The 26,988-nt window shown below is 46.6% G+C and overlaps 1 protein-coding gene across 1 annotated transcript in view; it reads left to right on the top strand.

Annotated features, from left to right (window-relative positions):
- The window catches only part of LOC147460781 (uncharacterized), a 101,736-nt gene extending 74,985 nt beyond the window's left edge, over positions 1–26,751 (top strand). The window contains exons 2-14 of the mRNA XM_086508482.1: positions 6,864–6,950; positions 7,872–8,006; positions 8,132–8,187; positions 23,214–23,303; positions 23,648–23,757; positions 23,869–23,993; positions 24,365–24,432; positions 24,504–24,570; positions 24,790–25,050; positions 25,190–25,308; positions 25,479–25,545; positions 25,689–25,785; positions 26,188–26,751. Coding sequence (XP_086364608.1) covers positions 6,864–6,950; positions 7,872–8,006; positions 8,132–8,187; positions 23,214–23,303; positions 23,648–23,757; positions 23,869–23,993; positions 24,365–24,432; positions 24,504–24,570; positions 24,790–25,050; positions 25,190–25,308; positions 25,479–25,545; positions 25,689–25,785; positions 26,188–26,294 — 1,389 coding nt within the window. The 3' untranslated portion in view covers positions 26,295–26,751. The remainder of the gene's footprint in view (positions 1–6,863; positions 6,951–7,871; positions 8,007–8,131; positions 8,188–23,213; positions 23,304–23,647; positions 23,758–23,868; positions 23,994–24,364; positions 24,433–24,503; positions 24,571–24,789; positions 25,051–25,189; positions 25,309–25,478; positions 25,546–25,688; positions 25,786–26,187) is intronic.
- The last annotated feature ends 237 nt before the right edge of the window (positions 26,752–26,988 follow it).

Here is a 26,988-nt window from a genome sequence, read left to right as displayed (position 1 = left end):
ATGATAGATGATTATGCTACTGACCTTGACTTTAGAGACATAATGTCAGCCCTTGCTTTGGGGAAGAAAGAGGAACCATTCACCTTGCAGGATGGTTATCTTCTCCACGGCAATAGGCTATGTGTTACCCATTCCCTTCGTGAGAAAGTTATGTATGAATCCCATGCTCCTCCATATGCGGAGCATAGAGGTATTCAACCTACTCTCCGAGGAGTAGAGACGTGGGAGTATGCCAAAAGACCAAGTATGATAGAGGGAAGCAACCTGGATTACTCCAGCCATTGCCTATTCCAAATTTACCATGGGAGAGTATATCCATGGATTTCATCTTTGGATTACCCAATTCTATCCATGGGAATATAGGAATATGGACAATAGTTGACAGGTTTAGCAAGCAAGCACATTTTATTCCTGTCAAAAAGACTATTAAGGCACATCAAATGGCAACTCTCTTCATATCTCAGATTTTCAAGCACCATGGATTACCCACATCCATCGTGTCAGATAGAGATCCTAGAATAACCAGTAATTTCTGGAAAGGTCTCTTTTAAAATCTAGGAACAAGAGTGAATTTCTCTTCGGCCAGATCACTTCTAAATCTAGACTTGACTGGACTGACTGAACCCTGATCATGCTGTAGCTTGTCCACGGACACATAGGGCTGGATGTGTCACGTGACACTCCGAGTTGTGAGGCCCTATCCACATATTTAAAGGTTTACATGGGATGCTAAAAGCAGAGCAGGAGCAAGCGCTCACACTCAGACTCTGCGTCCAGATGCTCTGAGTTGTGAGGCCCTGCCCACATATTTAAAGGTTTACATGGGATGCTAAAAGCAGAGCCCCAAAAGCTGAAAATCAAAAGCTTGAAAAAAATAAAGCAGAAAGTGCTTCTCTCTCTCAAGCTCTCTTGAGCCCCTAAATAAAGCAAAAGCTGGCTCTCTCTCTCTCTTGCAGTTGCGTAGAAAAGCAGTCCCCAAATCTGCCGCAAGACTGTCCATGCAAAAGCTGTCACATCAGCAGTGCGTCCGTACAGCAGGCCACGTCATCACTTTAGTGGGAATTTCGAAAATCCTCCCACGTGTCACTGCTGCCTTTTCTAGGGTCTGTCCGTACTGTGCGATGCCGCGTGTCACTGTTGCAGTTTGCAATTCAGCCAACAGCCCTAGCCAGAGTGTGTACCATGGGCAACCACGTCACCATTTTGTGACATGAGCTGAAGAGTGGGTGTTAAAATTATGCTTCTCATGTGAGCGTTCCCAATTTATAGACTAATTTAGTTAGTCATTTCATGTATTTTACGTAATCTACGTGGGCTGGGTTGGGAAACTTTCTATTGGACGTATATAAGAACCTTTGGGCTATCACTTTGTGTCAAGTGCAGCGGAAGTGTTTAAGGAATTAGCTCGGATCTAGTACTCCGCACAAACACAAGGTTACTTTACTTCACTTGAAAAGAGAAACTGAACTGAGAGAGAGAAACGAGACGACACCGATGTTGGGCCCCAACCACCCTCAAGGGCCCCCTTGCTCTGTTGCCAGAGCAAGTACTTGCTTTATTTCTTGCACAACTGCTGATACTCTCTTGAAGCGCATGGGTATTTTTGAACCCACACATACAGGTGCTTGGCGAGTTGGCAAGAAGGCAAGTGATGAGAAAGGAAGGCCCAAGGAAAGAGCACTCATTATACGTTTCCCTATGCTAGAAGCTAGGAATGAACTCTTGAAGAAGAGGGAGAGTGCATGACGGTGCGAGACGTATGGGACGAGCCTTAATATGGCAAGATGGAATGTAATGGATCAATGAAGTTGGATGTAGGTGCATTTGAGGATAGCTTTAATGGAAGAGACATTATTTTTTACTCAAGAACGCATCAAACTCTTGGCGGCACATTACCTAGAGTGATGGGATACCATTGGGAGACTACCTATAGGCAGAATATGAGATCAACGCATAGAGAATGGGGGTCAAGAGGTGTGGCAGTCCTATTCAGGGAGGAGCTTCAACCCCTCATTCGTATTGCTCGAGAGATGAGCAGGCCAGATATATGTGGGTCAGAGTGAGAGGGGAGACAGAAAGGCCACTCTACATTGCAATATGCTATTTTGCCCCCATCACATCTCATTATGCATCGCCTAGGGAACAGTCACCCTACATGATATTGGATGAGGACATATGGGAGTTCTCTAGGGATGGAGATGTCATTCTTTTGGGAGATTGTAATGCCAGGACAGGCCAGTCCTAGACAACTTTCTACAATACCTCAGAGGAAATGTTGAGAGAATTGGATGTGAGTGATATGGGATTGGCCAGGTGTTTGCAGGATGAAGAGCACACTGGATATAGGGGATATCTGACAGATTTGGGGACTGCACATGGACTGGCCATCTTGAATGGCCTCCAGAGATTTCCAACGTCGAGTGGGTTCACTTGTTTTCTCATAGACATGGGGCTAGCATAGTGGATTATGTTTTGGCTCAACCCAATTTCATACCCTCTATGCAGGACTTTACAATTGGGGGGCCAGGCCTATTGGGGTAGCAATAGATCATGCTCTCCTCACATTTATTGTCTCATTCCAGTTCAACACAGCTCGATTGGCACAGAGATCTATGTCTACCCGACACACTCTTACTTTGGAGACTGATTCTGTCTACATAGATGGTATCTACAGACGCTTATGCATAGATGATCCGGGGAGAACTCTAGGGGAGCTCAGCTATATATTGACAGAGACACTACAGGATGTAGCAGCAGAGGCATACCCACGCACTGAGCCTCGGCAACGACGACGTTCTGGGAGCATACCCCCATAAAACTGGTATCATGAGGAGTGCAGAGAGACCAGAGCCCGACTTTAGAGCGAGGTACTTCTTGGAGTCATTACTCACAGGTAGTCATGGGTTGCTTCTCAGTGTTCGGTATGACGGAAGAAGAGGGCGTCTCTAGCTCGACTAGAGCATGATTTATGTCAGTTAGTTTTGAGCCAGGATTTAGGCGAGGCGTGGCGACTCCCGAGCCTGTATCTACGGGGGATTAGCAACTAGCTAAGCCAGTACCTGTGCAAGAGGCTCTTACCTTGGCAATCGCGCATGAATTCACACAACTATACATACAGATGAAATGTCACGTGACACATCTAACTCTATGTGTACGTGGACAAGCTACTTCATGATATGGGTTGAGTCAGTTCAGTTAGTCTAGAATAGGAAGTGCTTTGGCACTTTTGTGAGTCTGTTCCCAGACCGTGCATGTCTAGACACTTAGATTAGGTGCATATCCTCTGGTTGCACACAGCATGATCATCAAATTTCCATCAGAACCCATCAGGAGCATTTTTACAGTGCATAGACCTATTTTTGACATTTTTCACTTATTATTTTTAAGTGACTTTTGTTGGGAACTCGGTAGGGCAATTTGACTAGCCAAGTATATATAGAAACCTAGCGCTAGCACTCTTGGGCAGAAGAGGCAGCAGGAACTCGGTGTTCATCAGGCAACTTCTCAGCAAGACCTCCCAAGACAAAAGACCTAGCAGTTACAATGAAAAGCCTTGAAAACTCAAAAGCTTCTAGTCCAAAAAGCAAAGCCAAAATCTGCCAGCGTAATTTACGGAAATCCGTAAAGCCTGCCACGTCATCATGCCAACGCAATTTTCAGAAATCTGTTGCTGCTTCTGCTTCTTCTAGGGTTTAGGCCCCTCGGCCGGTAGCCCCGTTCTTCAGTAGGTCGACATGTCAGCAGTTTGTTACATGCCTTGTCCTCGTGACAACGACTCTTCCATGAGCACTCTCCCTCACTAGTCATCACTTCTACGGAGGTATGGGGTCAGTATGCATCATCCCTCTACACAGTTTCGGGGCAGCCACCTCTTCTAGATCCGCTAGAGCCATGCGCGCACACATGTGCTTTCTTTACGGCCGAGATGGTAAAGAAAGCCATTGACAGGTTGAAGACTAGGAGAGCATATGATCATGATGGCGTGGTAGCAGAGCATTTTATACATGCCAGAGATCTGCTTGCAGAGCTTCTAACAGTGATGTTCTATTGTACCATGTGCAAGGGCTTAGGGCCTACCTGATACCTGGAATTGTCCACTATCGTTCCTATCTTCAAGTCAGGGGATCCTATGGAGCCTGGGAACTACCGCACTACTATGATTGGGCACACATTGGCACGGTTGTACACATCCATCCTTGAGCTGCAGTTGAGTAGATGGGTATAGAGAGAGGGTGTACGGGCAGCAGGACAGGCGGGTTTCAAGAGACGTTTCTCTACTCTTGATCATATTCTGACACTCAGAGCCATTATTGAGGAGGGGAGATCACGTGGGAGACGGCCCTATTGTTGCTTTGTGGATTTCCACAAAGCCTTCGATGCAGTGCCCATAGCTAGATTGATGCGTAGACTGCAGGAGATGGGGGTACCCAAGGAGTTGATTAGGGGGATCATGGCTCTATACAAGTCAGTAGTGGGGCATGTATGCACTCCAAAGGGGATTTCTGATTTGGTTCACGAAATATGGCTGCCCGCTATCTCCTACACTATCTGGCATGTATGTGGATGAGGTTGCTAACTACATTTAGAGGGATGGTAATAGAGGAGCACAGTTGGCAGGGACATGGATCCCACTATTGTTATATGCTGATGATATTGTGCTGATTTCTGACTCTGTGGAGGGGATGCAGCGCCATTTAGATGCTTTGTACACATTTGCCCACATTAGTGGATTGTCTGTTAACAAGGGGGAAACCAAGGTTATGTTGTTTAACACCACACCACAGTGGGTCAGGAGGTTAGCACCCACTTTTACATATGGCGTGGAGATGGTGGAGTATACAGATGCAATGGCCGGTGTTTTCATTGAGGAGAGCAGCAGAAACTAGATTGATGAGAGCTCATGCAGCCTTGGGAGGACTGGAGAAGATGTGTTCGCAGGTTCAGTTTCAGGAACCTCGAACAAAGCTGTGGCTTTTTGACACTCTTGTGGCTTCAGCTATGTTTGATGGGGCTCAGATTTGGGGACCCTCGGTGGACCACCATGGCAGATCTGGTAGCACTGATGGTTGGAGATGTATGGAGAGGCCTCTAGTCTCTATAATATCTCGGATGGCTCGGGCTAAGGCCACATGAGATTATTCGAGCGGAGCTAGCTGCCCCCCCTCTCGTGGTCGAGGCCCTTACTGGATCGGTATCCTTCATGCATAATTTATGGGACCTTCCCAAAGACAGATATGCTCGGCTAGCCCTTGAGTCATCTCGACAGCTAGCGCTACAGGGGGACACAACATGCTGGTATGGGAAGATGACATCATGGTTTAGTAACATGGCTTCTGCATGGATAGATTGCCTCCGTTCAAGTACTCCTTGGATGCATCCTCCCTATCTCTCACACGGTCAAGGACCACTAGACTTCATACTTCAGGATTTGATTCACCTAGATACCAGGAGCACATGGATACAACTGACACAAGAGCTGGGCAGGAAGATGGATTTCTATAGAGAGCATCTTCTCCAACTAACAAAAGACGGATATGTGATCAGACCGGCCTATATGGGCTCTCATTTATCCCATGGGATACGATGGGCTATTGGTCAGATGCGCACATCATCGCATCAGCCAGAGATTGAGACTGGCAGATTGAGGAGAATACTCGCAGAGGCCAGGATATGCCAGTTGTGTCATATAGAGCCAGAGACAGTTACATCACATTTGACATTGTCCGGTATACTATGAGATACGAGGCCGCTTTCATTGTCTATTCAGAGAGGGCTTTGGACCATTGGCTAGAGTCATGAGATATCAGGATCAGAGATGCCTCAGGTTGTTTTTGCTAGAGATGCGCATACATAGGGAGAGTCTCTTGAGGAGATCAAGCAATGGGAGACATTCACAGAGGGAGATTACTGACTTCTTTAGAGCAAGGAGTAGGGGAATTCAATTAGGAATATTGGTGAGAGTCTTCCAAAAAACATTTCCGATCAAATGGATGAAATAAACAACTCACCTATACGGAGCCGGGCTGGAGGACTCAGCAGCCAGATGAGCATGCTTCACAGCAGACTTTAGATCCCACTTATACCAGAGGTATATTAGTTGACAGAGCCATTGAGCTCGGGAGAGCTAGACGTCCACGTCTACTAGGGCGACCACGACATCGACGGAGGCTCCATCAGAAAATCAGGACTATTCTAGCACGACATGGGAGATGCCCAATACGACTATTTACAGAGGCGGACATTGACGAAGCTCTTCAACGACCGATGCAGTACTTTCTCGGACAACGCCCGATGCGTGGCATCCTCGGGCACTGTTTTTTGTCTTTCACTTTACTTCACTTCACTCTCTCTCTCTCTCTCTCTCTCTCTCTCTCTCTCTCTCGTCTACTCCAATGAGTGTGTTGCATCTACGCTTCCGCATTGTGCAATTGTGACAGTAATGGCACCTCTCTTATCGTTCGAAGTTACCCGTAGAGAGGATCCTGTTGCTGTGTGGTGACAGAAAATTGCTGCTTCTAGCTCGTTTTGGTATACTGTCTCTTGCATCATGAGAAAAATGGATGTTGTGAATTGTTTAATCAGTCCTGAAAAAAATCCCAAACATGTATGTTTCAAAAGCTTTCCGCCATACAATTTGGCAATTGCAATGGGCTATGTGGTCTTTACTCTTTCCAAGATGCTACAAAACTGTTTGTCGTTAATTAAGTTTGGTAGTTCTATGTCAGGCATATAATCTATTTATACTAATATTCTCATGTGCCGAAGCATCTTCTTAATTATTGTGCACAAGTTTTTGTGAGGCTAATTCCTTTTTGTGTTCTTTTTTTGGGGGGGGGGGGGGGGGGGTGGGTGGTGGATACTAGGAGCTGGATTTGGACAATCAGGGCTACATCTCTGAAGGTGACTTGAAAGTTGCTCTCAAGGGCCTCAACCTACCAGCTTCTGAAGAAGTAAGCTTGAAGTATTTGGATTGTCTGTAGCAGGTTTTTCAGTTCTTGAAATCTTGGCTGTTTTTGCTGTTTATAATATGAAACAAATGATGCAAGGCCCATCATCTGACCACAAATAAGCACATGAAGCTATAATGAATGAGGGATTGAAATAAGATGTCTTTCAAGGTGCTGTATAGAGGAACAAATGCTTGTTACACATGGTGTTTGAAAGTCACAGGACATTGATGCGTTTTAATAACAAAGCGTAACTTTAAAAGAAAATGTTGTAGCATTTGCACACTTTGAAGACAAGGAGCATTTTCATATTGCTTCTTTTGTAGAAGAAGATATCAAGAGCTCAACTTTTAGTGTTTATTTCGATTCCTGTCACGTGATCCAAGTTGTGCGGTTGCAACCTTCATAATTGCCGTAGCTGAAATGGATCTTGTTGAGTTTTTGTCGGAAAAACAGGGCTGCCTTGCCTTGTTTGTTGCTAAGGCTGGTCAGTCTCCAGTATGGTTAGAATTTTCAGTAGTCAAAATATAACTCTGATCTGTTTAAAAGTGGGTAATACTACCTTTATTTTCATGCAATGGCTTGCTACTTGTGGAAGTCTCTCAGCTCTTCAAAACTAAACAGAACCCATCGTCTAAATTGGAATTTATGTGGCTATTTACCTAGCATTTCGACTGGGTATTATGTGCAGCTGTGAGTAGAGGTTGTCCTCCTTTGTTCATACTGCTGAAGGCCCTAAAATCCTTGGATTCAGAGATGATTGATAATTGCCATATTTGAAAGATGCAGAAGCACCTTCAAAGCTCTTGTTGTGGTCGCTTTTTGTCAAGTCTCTAAGATTGGGAAGTTTTGAAGGTGTAATCATTACCAGTTGGTATGGTACCAGTTGGCGAATATTTGTAATCATTCCTCCTTGTTTGACAGGATGTTCAAGATTTTTTAGCCAAAATAGAAGACACCACACGGGCACTACCTGTTACTTTTGAGAACTTCGTTGCATATGCTATTCAGCAGGAAAATGAACTTGTGAATACCTTTAAGGAACTTGACAAACAAAAGGTACTCGAGGAAAAATACGATGGCTTCTTGATTTTGCATATGAACACTATGGTTACATGATATATGCATTGAACTTAGCTGTTTCACTCTCTTCCCTGGGTTTTTGATGAAACTTATCTTTCCAGACTGGGTATATATCGCTTGCTGACATGAAGACAGCTCTTCAACATTATAAATTCAGGTTTGGTTCTACTCATTCTCATTTTAAATTTGTTGGCTGGTCTATAAATATGTCTCATGCCCCTGCTGATGAAGCTATGCAGCGTTTAATTATATAATCAAAATTGTAGCACCATCAGAAACAATAGGAAAAGGTGTCAAAGTGAGAAGATTAAAACATGGCACCAAATATGCAATCCTTCACAACAATAAACCAGCATGGCCAACCCCCAAACATCCCCCCCCCCCTTATCAATTGTATATATAGTCTTTCCGATTGAAAGATTACATAATTGGGCATGTGTCCTATGTCTACAGAACCATGATTGATTAGACATACTTCTATCCCTAAGAGGGGAAGTATATCATTGACATGCTTGTAAATTATGGCAGTAAAAGTCCAAGATGGCCTTCAATTACCTTGATGGTAATGAATGTAGCTCCTCTCTTATACCAATGAAACTCACCTTTGATAACCACAGGCTTGCTATTGCTAATTAACACTGCGCACAAAAGATTAGGACTGAATTTTGCACAATGAAAGACCAATTTTCAGCAAGAGCTTGAAGAGAGATATATGTGTAGAGATATAGCTTATAGATGCGTAGATATATGGACAACTTGAGAGATACCATTGAGAGAGAAATGAAATGAAATGAAATGTATATTAACGTCTTCAAAAGGCCAAAATGACCTATGAGACCAAAAGGTTACATGTGGTGAATCTAATACCAGGTCTGGGTACAAAATTTACAAGAAGTACAAAAAGTACAAAGAACTGAAAAGAAAATAGTGGGTAGGGGTGGGGGGAAGGCTGATACAAGGGGAATACAAAGGGTGAGCTGATACAATGGAGCTCTCTGACAGTCGAGGCATCATATACATATACATCAGTATCCAAAAGGCTATATAGATTTGATGTCCTCCAAGGTAGGCACTTTGTCAGGACGGCTCCTATGTCGCGCCAGTATGGTATGGATCCTCTATCGCAGTCCGCGTCGATGTCGAGAGGGCCCCCTCATCCGTGGGCGACCAGACCGTCCCAACGCTATCGCCCGATCAAGCAGTATGCCTATGGTGCCTCTGGTGTTGTTATGCTGTTGGGGTTGCTCGGACTCCTCTATCTGTGACTGAAAGAAATCTGTAATCTTCCGCTGTTGTTGTATCTCTCTCATTGTGCCCCTCTTCAAGAGGTCCTCTCTGTGTTTGTGAATCTCCAGTAAGTATAATCCGAGGCATCTCTGATCCTAGTATCTCATGACTCTAGAAAGTGGTCCAAAACCCTCTCTGAATAGACAGTGAAAGCGGCCTCGTATCTCATAGTATACTGGGCAGTGACATATGTAATGTAGCTCTATCTCTTGCTCTATTTGGCACACCTAACAAATCCTGGACTCAGCGAGTACTCCTCTAAATCTGCCTGTCTCGATCTCTAGCTGATGTGAGGATGTGCGTATCTGACCAATAGCACATCGTATTCCGTGGGATAGATGACTGTCCATGTATCCCGGTCTGATCACAAAACCATCCTCCGTGAGTTGGAGAAGATGCTCTCTATAGAAAGTCATCTTCGTACCTAGCTCATGTATGTTGGGTTAAAGGCCTAAATAACCCCTTTTTTGTACATTTTTTTTTTTCCGAGAAAAAGATCCTTCTATTAGTTAATGAAAACTGCCCATAGGGCTACATCCACCTCTCTAGGAGAGGGCTACAACAAGCATGATGGGGAGACTCACCCAATGAAAAAACAACATATATACAATGAGGCTAAATCAAGAGATGGGAGGAGGGAAGAGCCACACAGGTGGACAGTAGTGCCATCTGGGCACCCCCTGGACAATGGTGTAGAAAGGCCGAGGGCGCCAGAGTCGAAGGAAAGCCTCGCGGCGCTCCCGCATGCGGTCGGAGCTGCCCTGTAGTCCCTCAAGCTGTCCTCTGAGAGTATGGATCAGCTCTAGCCAAAAGTCACGAACAGTCTCTGCTAGTGGCACAGGGCGAGCCTCAGAGATGCGGAAACAGCGGGCCCGCCAGATGAGCCAGAGAGCTAGGCCGCTGATGAGCTCCCAACACTCCTCTCTCTCACTGCACCACTCCTGTGGAGTAAGATCTGTAGCAGGCTGGAGTGTAGGTCGCCCCCCCTGCATCACTATCATCTTGCTGGTGGAAGATAGCTCAAACTGAAGTGCCAGGCCCATGAGGGTGGACCAAGCCGCTGCCCCCCAAGTGTACCGTCGAGCCGTGGAGAGGGAAGGCATCAGCCGAAGAACTCGTAGCCACACCTGTTTGGCCGAAGGACAGTCCCAAAGACAGTGACGCTGACTCTCCACCAACTGGTCACAGGCTGCACATGCGGTCGAGAGACCACTATGCACAAGCCAGCTCCCTACTGTTGTGGCTCTGTGTGCAACCAGGCACTGGAACAAAGTGACGCGCCTCGACTGTCTGGAGTCCCACAGCCTCTGCCAAAAAGCTGCCAAGAACTCTACTGTGAGGCCCTCCTCCTGCCAATGACGTGCTGCAGCGGGGCGGGCCTCTCTCTGTGCTGCAAGTATATGACGTCCAAGCCGAACAGTGTACTGAAAAAAGGGGACTCTTGGGCGGTCTGCAGAAGAGAAGGGGTCCCTCCATAGCCACTCACCAGGATCCCACTGTACTCGTGCCAGTGGACAGCACTCCCAAGCCCATAGCCTCCAGTGTCCTGTCTCAAGAGCTGCTGGGTCAGGGTCGATGACTCAAGTCCTCCCACAGATGCCCACAACTCGGATCCTCTGGAAACAGCACTCTGCTACCTGCGGGGCCTCTACTGCAACTCGCTGTAATCGTCCCCCACCCTGAAGCTCGAAGAACAGGGCTGGGACAATCTCTGAGCAAGCCCTGACTGAAATGAGAACCTCCAGTCGTGTGAAGGCTCCCATCCACCGGGGTGCTACTGGCTCGAGAGGCGTGAGCCGCTCAGTTGGAACCGACTCTGAAAAATGTCCTGACACATGCTCTGCACCCCTCTCATGCCCTGTAGCTGGACAGCCTGCACCTCCTCTGACAAACCTGTGAACGCTAGCCGGTCACCTAGAGAGCGCGCTGAACTTGCTGCCATGGGACCCCAAGAAACATGAGGCCGACTCCCAACCAAGTGGCCTCTCTGAGTGCTAACCATGGGGTTCCAGACGAGGGGTTGCCGTAGGCGCTCCTCCGTGCACGTCGGCTGTCTCTGCTCTAGGCCACGCCGTAAGAGCTCCCAAGATCGAAGCAAACTCATAGCGAATCGGTCCTCCAGTCTCCTACTCAAACCAACTCGGCGCAACTCTGTAAAGATCCATCTGGTCGAAGGTTGCCAAGGGCCTCCTGACTGAGGCACCCTGGCACGAAGCCTCTGCAGCAAGAAACCCTTCCACGCCTCCTCGCCTAGAAGAAGTCCTCTGACGACGAACTGTTGGGGTTAAGGCCTATGTGCCTTGACCGGTCGCCTAGGTCATGGGCGCCCGCCCACTGTTACCCTATACTTATAGTGAGTATACTGTATAGGGGGAGCTGCCACTTCACAGTCTCCCCACCCACATCGTGTGTGTCTCCTTCTCTCTCTCTCTCACTCTCTGTCTATCGTGCTCCCCGATCCCCGTCAATTGGTATCAGAGCTATGGTGACTGCGGAGAGCACGACGGCTTTGAGAGCTTCGAGACGATAGCTCGCTCGCTCTCGGCGGTGGAGAGATCAAGAAAGCTTGGAAGCTTTGTGAGAATGCAATAGGAGCTTGTGAGCTCAGTTGAGAGTGATGTATGCTCTTGTGGAAGCTCAGAAAGGAGTGTGGAAGATTGTGTGTAAGTGAAGGTGCTGCCCTAAAACTGTGTGCGCAGCAGCACTGTTTTCAGATTCGTTTTTCTCCTTGTAGAATGCAGATCTGAGAATTCTGTCCCCCCGCCATGCCCATCTGTTTCGACGTGGTCTACAACTTTGCAGAAGAAACTTTTTGCAAATTGCTCACCATTTTGCTATTCAGCTCAGACTAACTGTATACAAAAATTCCAGATTTTCTGTTGTTGCATTGTGTGCGAGTTTGATGCACTTTTGGAAGCATGGGAGATGCTTGAAGTTGAGTGCATAAATTCTGAGCTGAAGATGCAATTGCAGCTTGTGTTTAGCTTGTGGTTTGAGGGTTTTTTGGTAGACTTGGGCAAGAAAGTACGGAGGCGTTTACACACCACCGAAGCAGTCTCTTGAGAGACGCAGGTTTTTGGAGCGCACAAGTGGAGCTTCTTTCACTGGTTTTCACAAAATACTTTGGCAGTGATTTTGTGCTTGGATTCATGGTCTTTGTGGATGGTTTGCATATGGTTATGGCACATGGTTGATGCCCATTATATATGCATTTTGGCGAGCACTTTCAAGTGCCGGTAAGCTCTCTTGAGAGCATTGTTTTCGCATTGATCAAGTTTCCAGATTGCAAATCTTTTGGCGTTTGCTTATGCGCAGTCACTCCGTTGATGTACGTTGAGTGCGGATTGCCATTGTATGTGAAAATGTGGAGCCATTTTGGCATTTCTACTCATTGGCATTGAGTAGTGTTATGGTTTATGGTAGAGATTGTACTTGAGTTTTTTGCTCAGTTTTGAGGGGAAATTCTGTCGGATTTTTCCTAGATTCTCGCCATAGTTTGTGATCGAGTGTTTACTCTCACTTTGACAGGTTTTGTCAGTTTGTACACAGTTTTGTGTTTTTGTATCCACTCTCGCAAGAGTGAGGAGTTGTGTATCTTTCTTTGCTTGAGACAATGGTTTACTCTCAGGTGGGAGAGTCTTGTGATCTCGAGCATTGCTTGCCATAGTTTTGCAGAGCTTATGCATGTATATTGAGTGTAGTTTGATGCGCATTGATTGCTCATTGTATTGAGCTTGCAGGACAATGGTTATTTTGTGTTGATAGCCATTGTACGTCGAAACTTTGGCGAAATTTTCCCAGGAGTTTTATGCGCATCATTTATGCGATCTAGGTAGAGATTGCGGGTTGCACTCAGCATTTGCGTGCGGTGTTCTCTGCAGGTGGGAGATTTGTGCGTGTGTATGCATCGATACCGCACAGTGTGGGCTTGGTGATTAGCTCACAGATTGCAGTGTGATACTAGAGCAGGTGAGGCTTGTATTGACATTGCAGGAGCTCTATTTTGGAGTGTCTCACAGGTTTTACATTGTGTTTCTGGCCATATTTGTAGACAATTTCCAGGTGTTGTTGGTGAGGTGGTTTTGCTTTCTAGTTTGCTACATTGTGCTCATGGCAGAGACAGGTGATCGATCAGATTGTGACCTCTCACAGATGCGCGTGTTTGATGGGTCAGACTTTGCGGCATGGAGAGAGTGTATGCTTGATGCATTGACACAGCGAGGGTTGCATCGACCATTGAGTGGTGATGCAGGTAGACCTTCAACCATGTTTGACGATCAGTGGTAGGAGCTAGAGGAGATGGCACTATCTACACTCTCTTTGCACCTTGCGGAATCTGTATATGCTCTTGTTATGTATGAGACTACTTCGAGAGCACTTTGGCGCAGATTACATGATATGTATGATAGATCTGAGTCATCAAGGACTCGTGTGAGACATGTACATTCACGAGCACGCCGACAGGTGATATGTTGGTATTGTGGTCATTCTGGACACATTAGACGGCGTTGTTTTCGTCGTATGCGACATCGTAGGAGACATGGCAGTCTCAGAGATGTATGTAGTGATGCCATGGACTCAGTTGCTTTGACAGTTGAGGCACATGTAGTGTCGGAGTATACTAGTGACGGGGATGTCACTTTTACCTCGAGCTATGCACGAGATGCTATACATGTGGATAGTGCACTCCCTTCGCAGTGGTTGCTAGACGCAGATCCTATGTTTCATGTCACGCCGCATCGTGCATGGTTTTGTAGCTATTCTAGCGGGATGCTTGGCAGTGTACGTTTGACCGATGGATCGGTGCATGCGATAGCAGGTACAGGAGATGTGAGACTGTCATTACCGAGTGGTGCATCTTACTTGTTACGACATGTGCGCTATGTACCAGATTTGACAGTGAGTTTGATCTCGATTGGTCAGCTTAGAGATTGTGGATGTCAGATTTCGCTACGAGAGCGAGATTTTGTGATGCATTTGGGTTCGCTGGTGATTGCGAGAGGTGCCAGGAGTGGTACAGGTTACCCATTGCATGTGGATCACGCGAGAGACGGTGCTGTCTCTGTGATCATGCAGCCAAGTAGAAAGCGAGAGAGCAGGCGAGTCTCTTTTGCTTGTGGGTTGCAGGATGCTTTGCATGGAGTGCTGAGCAGTGACCTTGTTGTGCAGGTTGCGTCTACGGATGCACAGGTAGAGCGGGACAGCTCTAGTGAGTCACAACAGGATGAGTCATCAGAGGTGATGACAGAGATGACTCACATGGATGCTGAGATGTCGGCTATTGTGGAGTCATTTCTTGATATGCTTATGCCAGAGCTTGATGCAGATTCAGGACAGATGGATACTCTTGGTACACATGTGATATGTGGTGGGCACGAGGAGTCACTCCAGAGCTCGGAGTCAGAGTGCCATGGTCTCTATGATAGGGGACAGGATTGCCATGAGTTGAGTTCTGAGTTGGAGGTGGCAGAGATTGCCAGGCTTGCATCAACGTTCGGTGTCCTCATGTACGAGATGCTGATCTCAAGGCCCGACATAGCAGCTGCAGTGGGAGAATTTGCAGCAGGGTTGATCAGTCGTTCGATGACTGATCTCGGCACAGAGCATAGGGGAGGTTTGCAGGTATTGGACCGATACTTGCAGGAGTGCATGAGCTCTTGTAGACTCTTTGCAGAGCTTGGAGCTAGCTCTGTGTGGCTTCCGCAGCGGGATGTTTGTCTATCAGTAGAGTCGGATGCACTAGCTCATCGAGTCAGTGGGCATAGGTTGAGAGAATATCTCACCTTCTATTAGTTGTACACTAGTAGATCTTGCTTAAAGGCACATTGGCCTTTAAGTTGGAGGTTGTTGGGGTTAAGGCCTATGTGCCTTGACCGGTCGCCCAGGTCATGGACGCCCGCCCATTGTTACCCTATACTTATAGTGAGTATACTGTATAGGGGGAGCTGCCACTTCACAGTCTCCCCACTCATATCTGTGTCGTGTGTCTCCTTCTCTCTCTCACTCTCCGTCTGTGGTGCTCCCCGATCCCCTTTACGAACTTCCCAAGAAGGGCTCTGCTCTGCTGTGCTGGATCAATGATCCCAAGCCCTCCCTGAGAACAAGGAAGTGTGATGACCGACCAAGCCACCTTGGCTCGGGCAATCTGAGTGTCGCGACCTGACCAAAGGAAGTTCCTAATCAGCCTCTCAACGTGGCTGATACAAGAACTCGAGAAGATCCAGCAAGAAGTGATGTACCACATAGTCGCCAACAACACATGGTTGGCAACTGCTACTCTGCCAGCCAGCGAAAGTCGTGCTGAGCTCCAATGTAATAGCTTTCTCCTGATGGACAGGAGAAGAGGAGCAATCTGCTGCTCGAGGGACAAGTCCAAACCAACCTGACAACCCAAGTACCGAACTGCAGTCCCTGGAGGAATCCACCTGAAACCCTCTCCTGGCATCCAATCTGGCACAGGAGCACTGCCAACCGAGAAAGCCACTGTCTTTCTCCAGTTGATCAATGCACCCGATGCACAGCAGAAGGTCTCCAAAGCCTGCTCACATCTGTGTAAATTGGCCTCCTGGCCCTCTAAGTACAGGGCTGAGTCGTCGGCAAACTCAGCGTCCAGAAGCTCATCTCCCCGTATAGGGAGTGCTAAGCCCCTCAGACCAACCTGCTGTGACACCAAAAGTCTGCTCATCGCCTCCGCGTAGAACAAAAAGAGAAAGGGGGCAAGAGGACAACCCTGTCTAACCGATCGTGTGAGCATGAAGCGCTCACCTCTACGTCCTGCCAAAAGCACGTGACTGTGAGCCTGTCTGTACAAAGCTGACACCCCTCTGATCCAAGCATCTGAGAAGCCCATCCTGCGTAGTGTGCCCTCTAGAAAGTCCCAGTCAACTCTATCGTATGCCTTCTCAAAATCGAGAAGAAGAATCACAAGGTCCTCCCCACAGAGTCGTGCCAGGGCAGAAGCCTCCCAGAAAGTGAAGATGTTGTCAAGGATACTGCATTCCTTGACAAAACCTGTCTGAGTCCCATGTATAAGGCTCTCCAAAAGTGGCTGAATCCTCAAACTCAGAGCCTTGGCAAGAATTTTGTAGGCTGAGTTGAGGATGGTGATGGGGCGCCACTGTCGAATCTCATCCAAGGAGCCACCCTCCTTTGGAATGAGGTAAATCAGGCCCTCACTCATGCTATCGGGCATCACTCCAGTGTGCAAAATGTATTGAAAGGCACTACAAAGATCTGGGCCAAGCAGGTCCCAGTACTCCAAGAAGAAACTGGGAGTCAGCCCATCCTCACCTGGACAGCTACCACGAGGGAGGGCCCTAAGAGCCGTGTGCAGCTCCTCAAGCTGAAAAGGTATCTCTAGCCTCTGGCGCATCTCTTCATTCACAAGACAAGGCATCTGTGCCCAAACCTGCTCCCTACATGCATCCTGTCTCTCTGACTGGGGCTCAGCCGACAGTAACTCACGGTAAAAGTTAGTAGCAACTGCACGCATATCCTCGGGCTCACAAACAACTGACCCATCGGGTCTCCTCAACTGATTGACCTTGGCATGCGAGTGTCGAGGTCCCACTGTCTCAAAAAAGGCACCTGTCACTCTGTCACCCACCTGAGTCCACTGAGATGCCTGTCGGTGAAAGGCAAACTCATGGCGCCTCTCCTCTGTGCAAGCAAGCTCCTATCGAGCCTGCTGTAACTGCTCCTCCAACCATGGACTGTCTGGATGCTGCTCCTGCATCCTCTGTAGTGAAGCAATGCCTCGTCTGAGACGTTGCTCCTCCTCTCTCGCTGCAGCCCGTCGAGCGAGAGACTCCTGGAGAAAAAAGTGGCTAAGCTGAGCTAGGCCTAAGGCCACTCTGTCTGCAGGTGGAGCCTGGCTGTCCATGCCCTCTGTCCAGAGAGCCTCTACCCTCTCTTTGAGTGCTGAGTCCAACAAGACCCGCTCTGGGATGCGAAGCATCGTGCTCCCACTCCTCTGCTTGTCTGCCACTGTGAGGATCACTGGCGCATGGTCCGAGAAGGATGTCCCTGCCAGGATGCCCACTGATCCCCCCAAGTCACTGAAAGGGTCACTAGTGTAGAAGCGATCTATGCGCGATAGATTTACTCCTCCCACTCTGCGGTCCGATCTACAGAAGGCAAGACTCTTTGGAGGCCTCACAAAGCCAAAATGCTGCCATGTATCCGAGACCCTCAAAGTCATACACAACCTCTCCCAAGCTGCTAACTCGACTCCATACACAGTAGCATGGCTGCCTCCGATCCTGTCAGAAGGGTCCTCCAACATGTTGAAGTCCCCTCCTACACACCAATGGTCAACCTGTGGCAAAGACTCAACAATCTGCGACCAAAACTCTGCACGAGCACTCGCCACATTGGGCGCATAGATGTTCAGGAAGCCCACAAGGCCACCCTGAACCTGCATAGTTATCCACTGAGCCCTGCCTGGCACAATAATCCCTCTGCCCACAATGGCCTGCTGCAATGAGTCTGCAATAGTCATGTATACCCCACCCTGGATGCCTCCAGGTCCAAAAGCAACTGACCAAAAAGTATCATAGCGTCCACGCAAAATCTGACCACATCGCCGAATGCGGCTCTCAGACAAATGGTGCTCCTGAAGCATAAGGAGATCAATCTCTCCTCCCACAAGGCAACGCTGAAGCTCCTGACGCAATCAGCCCCATTGTCGCTGAAACTGGGGCCCACCTAGTCCCTGCACGTTCCACGAGACGATCCTCATGGGGAGCGAGAGAGAACAGATGCTGTCGCAGCAGCAAGACGGGCTATCTTCGAGGCTGGCTTGGATGGGGAGTAATCCGCATCCGAGCATCCTCTAGATAGGCGAGACTGCAGTGAGTGCTTGGTCCAAGCCCAAGCAGAGCAAGCCGTGCGTAAAGCAACCTCTTCTGTCCAAGAGTCCTCATGAATGTATACATAGCAAGGCAAACACTGCGTATCAGTAAAAAAGTACACCACAATGTGCCTACATCCTGCTGAGTTTGGGGGTGTCACCGCAAACTTGGCCAGTGGCCACAAAGTCTGCAGCAAATCTGCAACGCCAAGTTCTCCCATGTGGTGAGAGAACTCGAGAACCTGTGTATGCAACCATGCCACCACTGAGTCGAGGGACCACTCTGTCTCGGTCCTACCACAGAGGGGGAAGGAGAAACCAACTGCTGAGTCCAAGGCCTCTGTCCTCTGTCCCCCTAGCGGCGAAGAACAAAGCGTGGACCCTGAAGCAGGCTGCCTCGTGGTCTGCTGCGGAATCGCCGAGAAAGCGAGTGAACCTGTAATCGAAGAAATCCCAGTGGCGTCAGAGGTCAATGCTCGTCAGACCACGAGGGATAGCTGCAAGGGAAGATGTCTGAATCTGCAGAGGGGGCCGCAAGAAGGGTTGACCCTCTCTCGCTAGGCGACTCGTGGCAAAGGCGCTGCCAAGAGATCTCCTAGCCGCCGGCGAGGGACCAGTCTTCTGAGTCGACTGTGGTACTGAAGCAGGAGGAGGGGGAGAAGGAGCTTGGGAGGGGGGGGGGGGGGGGGGGGGGGGGGGGGGGGGGGAAGAGAAGCGGGGTGGGGCGACAGAGACAGGGGGGCGAGGTGGGGAGTGGGCGGGAGCAGAGGGCGGGGGACATTTTTATACTTTGTCTAGGTTCAATATGAACCTGGACACAGTTTTTTAAAGTCACTTAGAATAAAAGTGGGAAAAACCCAAAACTCATTTATTGAGTTTTCTCCAAAAACGTGAGCCTTCTCTCTCTCTCTCTCTCTCTCTCTCTCTCTCTCTCTCTCTCTCTCTCTCTCTCTCTCTCTCTCTCTCTCTCTCTCTCTCTCTCTGCTTCGATCCCCAGTCACATTCCATGTCTCTTCCTTGGCATGACACAATTTCCGAAAGAGCGCATGATTGTATGAGCACCAAGCATGGGCATTTCCATTGTGATTTGCCATAGTTGATTCATTTCGATCCAACAGAAAAGATTCGATCTCATTGTTTGTATGTGTTTGATGAACGGGTTGTCACTCCGTCTTTCTGTTCATCTACATTGCATACACAGTCTTTAGAGAAGACAAGTTTTTTTTCCTTCACTTTACATGGAATGGGTATGTTCATGGTTTTGTGTTGGAGATGGTTTCAGGAATTTTCAGCCATGGAGATTCTTGAAGACGAAAGAAGCAAGTCTCTAGACGAAGTTGAAGCAAGGAAGGAGATTCAAAAGATTTTGTGTCGCTTTCGGTGCGGCCCAAAGAAGCAAGCATTGCAGACCTTTATGAAGTTCAAGTACCGCACGATCCACACATCAGAGTGGGTCGGTGAAGAGTCCCTTCCCGGATTCCGGATGCTATTGCTGATTTCCCTCGACCCCATACAGTTCGGTATCAGTATCTCACTTTGAAAAGGAGGGGATGTCACGTGACACATTCCAACCCTATGTGTCCGTGGACAAGCTACACTATAGCACGGTTCCCTTCAGTCCAGTCAGTTTAGATTAGCAGTGATCTGGTACTTTTGTGAGTCTATTCGTAGACCGTGCATGCCCAGTCACTTAGCATAGATGCATATCCTCCGGTTGCACACAACATGATCATCGGAATTCCCATCAGAATCCATTAGCATCAGTTAGGGGAATTTTCCAGTGTATTTAGCCTATTTCCCTATTTATTGGTATTTTCACTTATTATTTTTAAGTGACTTTCCAACAAAAGTAGGTAGGGCAATTTTGCTAAGTTAATATATACGCAAACCCAAGTTAGCACTTTCTGGCAGAAGAGGCAGCAGGAGCTTCCCGCTCGACAGGCAACTTCTCAGCAGTACCCCCCCTCAGCACGTAGCCTCGCCATACCTCTCCCATCCCCTTGGTGTTTTTCCTAGATCCAGCATCGCCATCAGATCTTATCCCCTGGCGTTTCATCCTCTTGCAGATATCGCCATCACCTTTCCCTTGCTGGCGTTTTTGTCCAAGCCTTGCAGCGTTTTGGGATCGCAGAAAACCTCAGCAGATCAGCGTTTTTGACATCAGCCTATTAGCGTTTTTATTCCCAGCAGGCCAGCGTTTTGGCAAGGATCAAAGGCAGCCAGCGTTAGTGCATTTGCAGCCCAACCGCATCAGAATGCACAGCGTTTTCAGCCTATGACATAGAAGCAGATCAGCCCCAAACCGGTTGCAGATGTTCCCCCATTTTCAGCCATAAAAACGCAGCCAAAACAGTCATTTTCAGCCACTGAAACAGTCCCGAAATTCAGGGATTAGAGGATCTCAGATTTCAGCCATCAAGTCGTCGTCGTCGTCATCGGCATAGTCCCATTGCATCAGTCCATTGCATTCGCATTGTACACCTTTGTGCAATCAAAGTAGACCACTCTCGCTGACGAGAGTGGGGCCTTCGGAGGAGGGTTTTACAAACTCTCGGGTGTCGTATCTCTTCTCTCCCCTTCTCTCAGTCTCATTCACTTGCACGCACAATATCCACCCACTTTGTCGTGATCACAGCACTCTAGAAGACGGAAGGCTCTCTCCTTCCCTAAGAACTAAAAGGAACCTTGAGCAATAAAGATCACTAATCTTGAGGAAATACAACATTCATTCCGCTGCACCTTACACTGCCCCACTACTGACCTGTATAGAGAGAAATGAAATGAAATGTTATATTAACGTCTTCAAAAGGCCATAATGACCTATGAGACCCGAAAGTTACAAAGTGGTGGATCTGATACAAAGTCGGAGTAACAAAATAACCTAACAATAGTACAAAACAAAGATATCTACTATGGGGGCCTAAGCTGGTCGATGTGAGCCAAGCATAAAACTAAGCGGGAAAATTTGGGTGGCTTGTTGGGATGGCTAAATCACAAGAGATCTAGCATCGGTCGTTGGCGAATCTCATCAATTTCCTCCATGGTTAGTAGTCTGACCGGGCGTCGTGCATGCCTGGCCAACGTGCTCCGAATTTTTTGTCGTAGAACCCGTCGATGCTGTGTAGTTCTTCGCAGTCGTGGGCGCCTGGATTTCCCTAGTTCAATCGCTCGGTCAATCAGTGTGCCTCTGGTGTGAGACAAGGGGGAGCTCTGTTGTGGGAGTGGCTCTTGCGGCCATCCCGTGTCTGCTTTGAAGAAGTCTGTGATCCGTCTTTGAGACTGGCTAGCCTCGCCATTCATCAGGCTATCTCTGTGACTGCGCAGCTCGAGTAAGAACAAACCCAGACATCTCTGATCTTCGTATCCCATGACTCTTGAGAGTGGTCCAAAACCCTCTTTGAACAGGCAGTGGAAGCGACCTCGTATCTCGTAGTAGACGGGGCAGCGGCATGTATAGTGTAGCTTTGTCTCAGGTTCCGTGTTACACAAGGGGCATGTCCTGTCCTCTGCTGGTACTCCGCTGTACCTCCCAGTCTCAATCCGCAATTGGTGAGAAGATGTGCGTAACTGGCCAATAGAGAGAGAGAGAGAGAGAGAGAGAGAGAGAGAGAGAGAGAGAGAGAGAGAGAGAGCCGGCAACTCAATAACTTTAGAGGCGATACAATACAAGATACCTAGTGAAGACACTTGCCACACTTCTTTAGTGTGCCAAAGCTGGGTTGGGTAAAACCTCTAAAAATACCAAGATAGAAAGTCCAAAATTCGGGGAAAACGTAAAAATGGGCAAAATTCTTGGTGCCAACCCTATGTGCGCCTAGAATCCCTGCCAGGAGGCTAAAAGGGTGGCCAACCCACAACCAAGGGCCTAAGTGCTCACATGAAAGCTGGGAAGCAGGAGTGAAAGCCTTTGGAAGCTGAACATAAAGCTCTAACAACCCTTTAAAACATCTTTGCTGGCTATTTTCTAATCTTGGAATGGGCTTTTCACGATTGGAGCGATATTAGGACACATTCCGGAACGGGGCAAGAATTTGAAACACAAATTGAAATGACACATGATCGGAATGGCCTTTTAAAAATGCCGTGTGACTGGAACGTGTTCCGAGCAATGCAAGGGCCCCGAAAGGGTGTTCCGTGCTTCTATGTGCGAAAGAGCCTCCAGGTCAATAACTCCGCCCCATCTGCATTGTTGAAGGAAAATACCAGCCCCCTCTTAGGTGACCTATTTGCTGCAAGTTTGGTCGCGAGAAAGCTGCCAATCCAGCGATATCACATACTTTTTCCCTGATAGATCTGCCCCTCATCAAATAGAAGCCTCATGTTGAACCTAGAAGCTGTGAAAACAGATCAATCCATTAGCTTTTAAGTTTTCAAGTAGATGGTTTTCAGCCATGTAAAACCTAGATCTAAGAGCCCGATACTGACATGCCTCAGCCCAAGAGGTAGGAGTTGCTTGGAGCCATCGGGTAAAGGAGATTATAGCATCTGAGAGAGTGGACGGCTGGTACCAACTTCCGAGAGAGTGGATGGCTGGTACCAACTTCCAAGTTATCTATCAGTTTGGATCTTCATTGTAAGGTACCATTTTTGCAAGAGTATCAAGGTACAATTCTTTGTACATATTGTTTATGGAGCACAAAAGCAAATACAACTCTGGTAAGCGGAGTTGGAACTTGGGGATCCAGATCCTTTAGAGGGTTGGTTTGACCCTGTCCGCTCAAGAAATGAGATGGGAAGCTATGAAATCAGATGATCAAAACTGTGGATGCGGTGATCTACTTGCTATTCCAAAATTTCAAGACTAGATTATGCCCAAGTTAGAGCCAATGCAGTTTTCATTGCTTCAGCTTAGGGTCTTATTCGATGACAAGAAATAAGTGTGATCATGTGATGTCCTCTACTCGGAAATCTATAACACGTTAATGCTTTTGTCTTGTTTCTCCTTCATCCACAGAGAAAACATAGCATACTTGCTGTATTTTTGAATGTTCTGTCAGCTTTTGATATTTTTAACATCTGCCTTTGTTTTCTTTTTCGAAGCATAGGCTCACTGATAAAGCTATAAAAAGAGTGGCGAGCAGATATCACATAAGAGGAGGAAAATCAGAGTTCATAATAGATTATGCAGATTACAGGTAGGGTTTTTTCTAGCATTTATGTCACTGACATTTTTGTATTGTGGGAATTTCATTAATAAGGTTATTTCTCATCAGAGCCAAGTACAAAACACATGCACGCACGCACGCACGTCCTCAAAACTGCTTTTGAACAAGTCTACTGTTCACAGAGACATGAAGCTGTTCAGAAAATTTGTCTCATTGGCCATTGTGGCTTCTAGAAGATGTCAATAAAAATTGTCTTATTTTTTCTTTCTCCTTTTTCTTTTGTATTTTCAAATAAAAGCTGAGCCTGAAGGACTTTTGTGTCCTTGTAATCTTCCTTTGGATCTGATTGTAAAGCTTTTATCTTCCATGCATAGGGACATTCTCATGGTATCAACTATTAATGACTTGCGAGACCCTAAAAGAATTTGGGAGAGGGCATACATGGATCTTGGTGATGTTGACGTCTCTTTTCCCCTGTCATCTGGTACCTATTTCTTTACAAGTGACCAACATTTAAATGTTTTTCTTGCTTGCCCAGAAGGAACTCAATCTTACCTTCATGAAAAGTTCATTTTATTTTACTAGCAATTTCTAGGAACATCTAGCAAGGCTGGAGAGCGGGAGAAACAAAAGGAGGAGCTATTGAGAAAACATCTTCTTGCTGGAACAATTTCTTCTGCTATATCAAGGTCATTGGTGGCTCCACTTGAACGCTTGAAGGTAGAGACACTTTGACAGGTTGTGTCTGTGCGAAGGTCTTTTTGTTCAATCTAAGAACTTGTCAATGAGAGAATGTTTTGGTTTTGTTGAATATCTTATTATGTCTCCACAAGTTCAGAAAAATTAAAATCCTTTCAAAACATCTCAAATGCATAAATGAAGGGTGAGTCTAGGAACTGCAAAGCCTCATGGAAGTGGAAAGTCAAAAGACTTTGCATGTCTATATAAAGAGGTGGTCTCGTGCATGCAGTGTGTGTATCATTTTTCATTTGTATTCTTTTTTGTCTTTAACTTTTTGTTTTTGGAGTTTCCTCGCACTATGTATTTCAAGGGGCAATGTCCATACTGAACTTGTGTAATTTGTATCACAGTTACTATCAATGGTTAATCCAGAATTTATGAAGGAGGGTCTATTTCAGACATGGGCTAAACTATGGCAGTAAGTAGCATGTAGAGTTACTCTATGGGTTCCATGCTGTTTTTTCTGATCATCCAGTTTATTGAGTGCAGGGAGGAGGGTGTAGGAGGGCTATTTAGGGGCAACCTGCCAAACCTCATGAGAATTGCTCCTACTAAGGTAAACATTTTACGGACTTTAAAGCCCTCGCATTTGGCCAGCTGATGAGGAATGACCTCTTACCTGGTGGTATGCTTTGGGAAAGTCTGTGTCCATTTAGGTTTTATAATCTTGTAGCGAATGGTATTGTTTGCAGACCTGGACAGAGTACAAAATCAGTAATCTCAAATTTTCCTCTGTAACTTGTTAATCCTAATTTTGATGCTGAAACCTTTTTAGGTTGTGGAGTATTTAGTGTATAAAGGCTTGGAAGATTCCTTCAAGAAAAATAAGAAAGGGGATATTGCTGAAAAGGATTTTGTGCTGATGGGCTCCATAGCTACAATGTCGGGAACTTTTATCTCGCATCCTATTGACACTGTTCGTACAGCATTAACAACCCAAGTAAATGGAGCTCGAAAAGGATTCCTGCAATCTACTCAAGCTATATTAAACAGCAAAGGGCTTTTCGGGCTCTATAAGGGAATTGTTCCAAATATGGTAAGTGACCTTGGGTTAAGCTTTGAATTGAACAGTTCATCCCTTTGGATCCCTCCAAGTTGGACATTTCTGAATTCTACTTGCACTGAAATTGGGAATTTGATCATAAATTTTACAAAATGTTGTCTGTGTTGAGCAGATGCGGGTTGCGCCATATGCTGCTATCAACTTTTTTGTGTTTGATGAATTAACGAAATGGCACCGGCAGAGGAATGGGCCTGGGGGTGAGCTTGGATTACCATTAAGTGTATGCTACGGGTATGGCCCTTTTATTATCTTTTATTATCTTGGCCTACATTCAATTGTAGACTTGCACCAGCTATGGGCATCTCTTGAGTTTTAATCAGCTTTGCTAAAGTGTATTGATCGGAAGTGCAGCAGCTTTAGAGAAGACAACATTGTTAACAATTGGACATGGCTGGTTGTAGGGTTCTTGCGGGTGCAGCTGCTCAAATTGTGGTATACCCACTGGAGACTGTTCAACGACGGTTACAAGTATGTTCTGATTGCATGTTGTGAGATTTATAATCAAGGCAACATTACTCTTAATCATTGTGGACAAGGAGACAATATGTAGCTCTTTGGTTGCATTGTTGTCGCTATTTTTTGTAACCTGCATTGAGTCACTTGCTCAACAGGCTAATGCTGCTCAGCAATCTTCAGTACTCTATCAGAATATGCTCCAAGCTTTTCGAATTATAATTCGAGATGAAGGAGTGGCTTCTCTATATGCAGGTGAAACATGGCATATCTGTCAGTTGCTCATGAATTATGTTCTATGGGTGTGTGAGGGGAGTTAGTGTGCATGAAGGTGCATATGTGGTCCATTGAAATTTGAGCCAAAATCTTTTTAGAGTAAATGCAACAATAGTTTCTTTGCAGATTATATGATGGTCCTGCTCTTTTCTTGTTTAACCCATACTCTCAGGACTTTCACTTTCGAGTTCAACCCTCTTCTTTCTATTTTGCTCCCTTGTCATAACTAAGTTCTGCTTGTTTGAAATTTCCTTTTTTCTGAAGGCCAATTACCTCATGCTGTTTACACGCACACATAGCCACCTTAACCACTAGGTTACAAACCCGTTGGCACACACAAACTTTATTGATTGAAAGTATGGCATCTAATGCTTGTAACAGGGTTACTGCCAAATACATTAAAGCTGGTTCCTGCTGCGGTGGTTTGCATTCTTGTGTATGAAGCTGTCCAAAGAAATTTGAACACCAAGCAATCTGCAGTACAGTAACTTCTTTATTCTGGGCTTCTTGATGCCGTGATAACATTGGGTGTGCATCCTTAGTGTACTCAAGCATGAAGGTGTGTAAAGGTGGTCTTGTCATCCTTCTGTTCCTCCTCCCCACAAGTTGGAATGACGTACGTCTTCTAACCTGCCATCCGGTTCATCGGTTGCCTGTGAGCTTCAAGTCTATGCAGTAAAGCAGAAGATGGAACGATGTGATGGGCAGGTGCAAGAAAGAGGGGGACTGTTTAGTTGGAAAGACACATCGCCAATGGGTTTCCTCGGGTGTATATATATTTGCAATGATGGAGCCCTTTACTGTCTTCGTGATTGTAATGTTAACTTCCAACACTCGTCCGGCTGCATTCAGCTGTTGTATCAGTAGATGAGAAAATTTTCCAACATTTGTAATACAAATTTCTTCAATAAATACCAGTGCTCAACCAGCACTAACTGTTCTAGAGGTTGCTGAGCCATGAAGACTATTGGCGCATGCACATGTATGCGACACGTAGCTCTTTCTAGGTACTGTTGTAAGGTTGTTTTGAAGATTTTATTGATTATTTTCTCAAAGAATCCTGAATGCTTAGAAGGATTATGCAATTTTCCTCTCAAAAGGATTCAGGGTCTGAAATGTTGGAAACTACATTCTTCAGCATAAAGGAGATCTATTGTACTTACGTAGTTTCAGCGAATGCGA

The sequence above is a fragment of the Adiantum capillus-veneris genome, chromosome 3 (assembly GCF_014529385.1).
Source record: "Adiantum capillus-veneris isolate H3 chromosome 3, ASM1452938v2, whole genome shotgun sequence".
In the NCBI taxonomy this organism is placed as follows: domain Eukaryota; kingdom Viridiplantae; phylum Streptophyta; class Polypodiopsida; order Polypodiales; family Pteridaceae; genus Adiantum; species Adiantum capillus-veneris.
The sequence above is the reverse complement of the archived record's forward strand: the minus strand, read 5'-3'. Positions and strand labels throughout refer to the sequence as shown.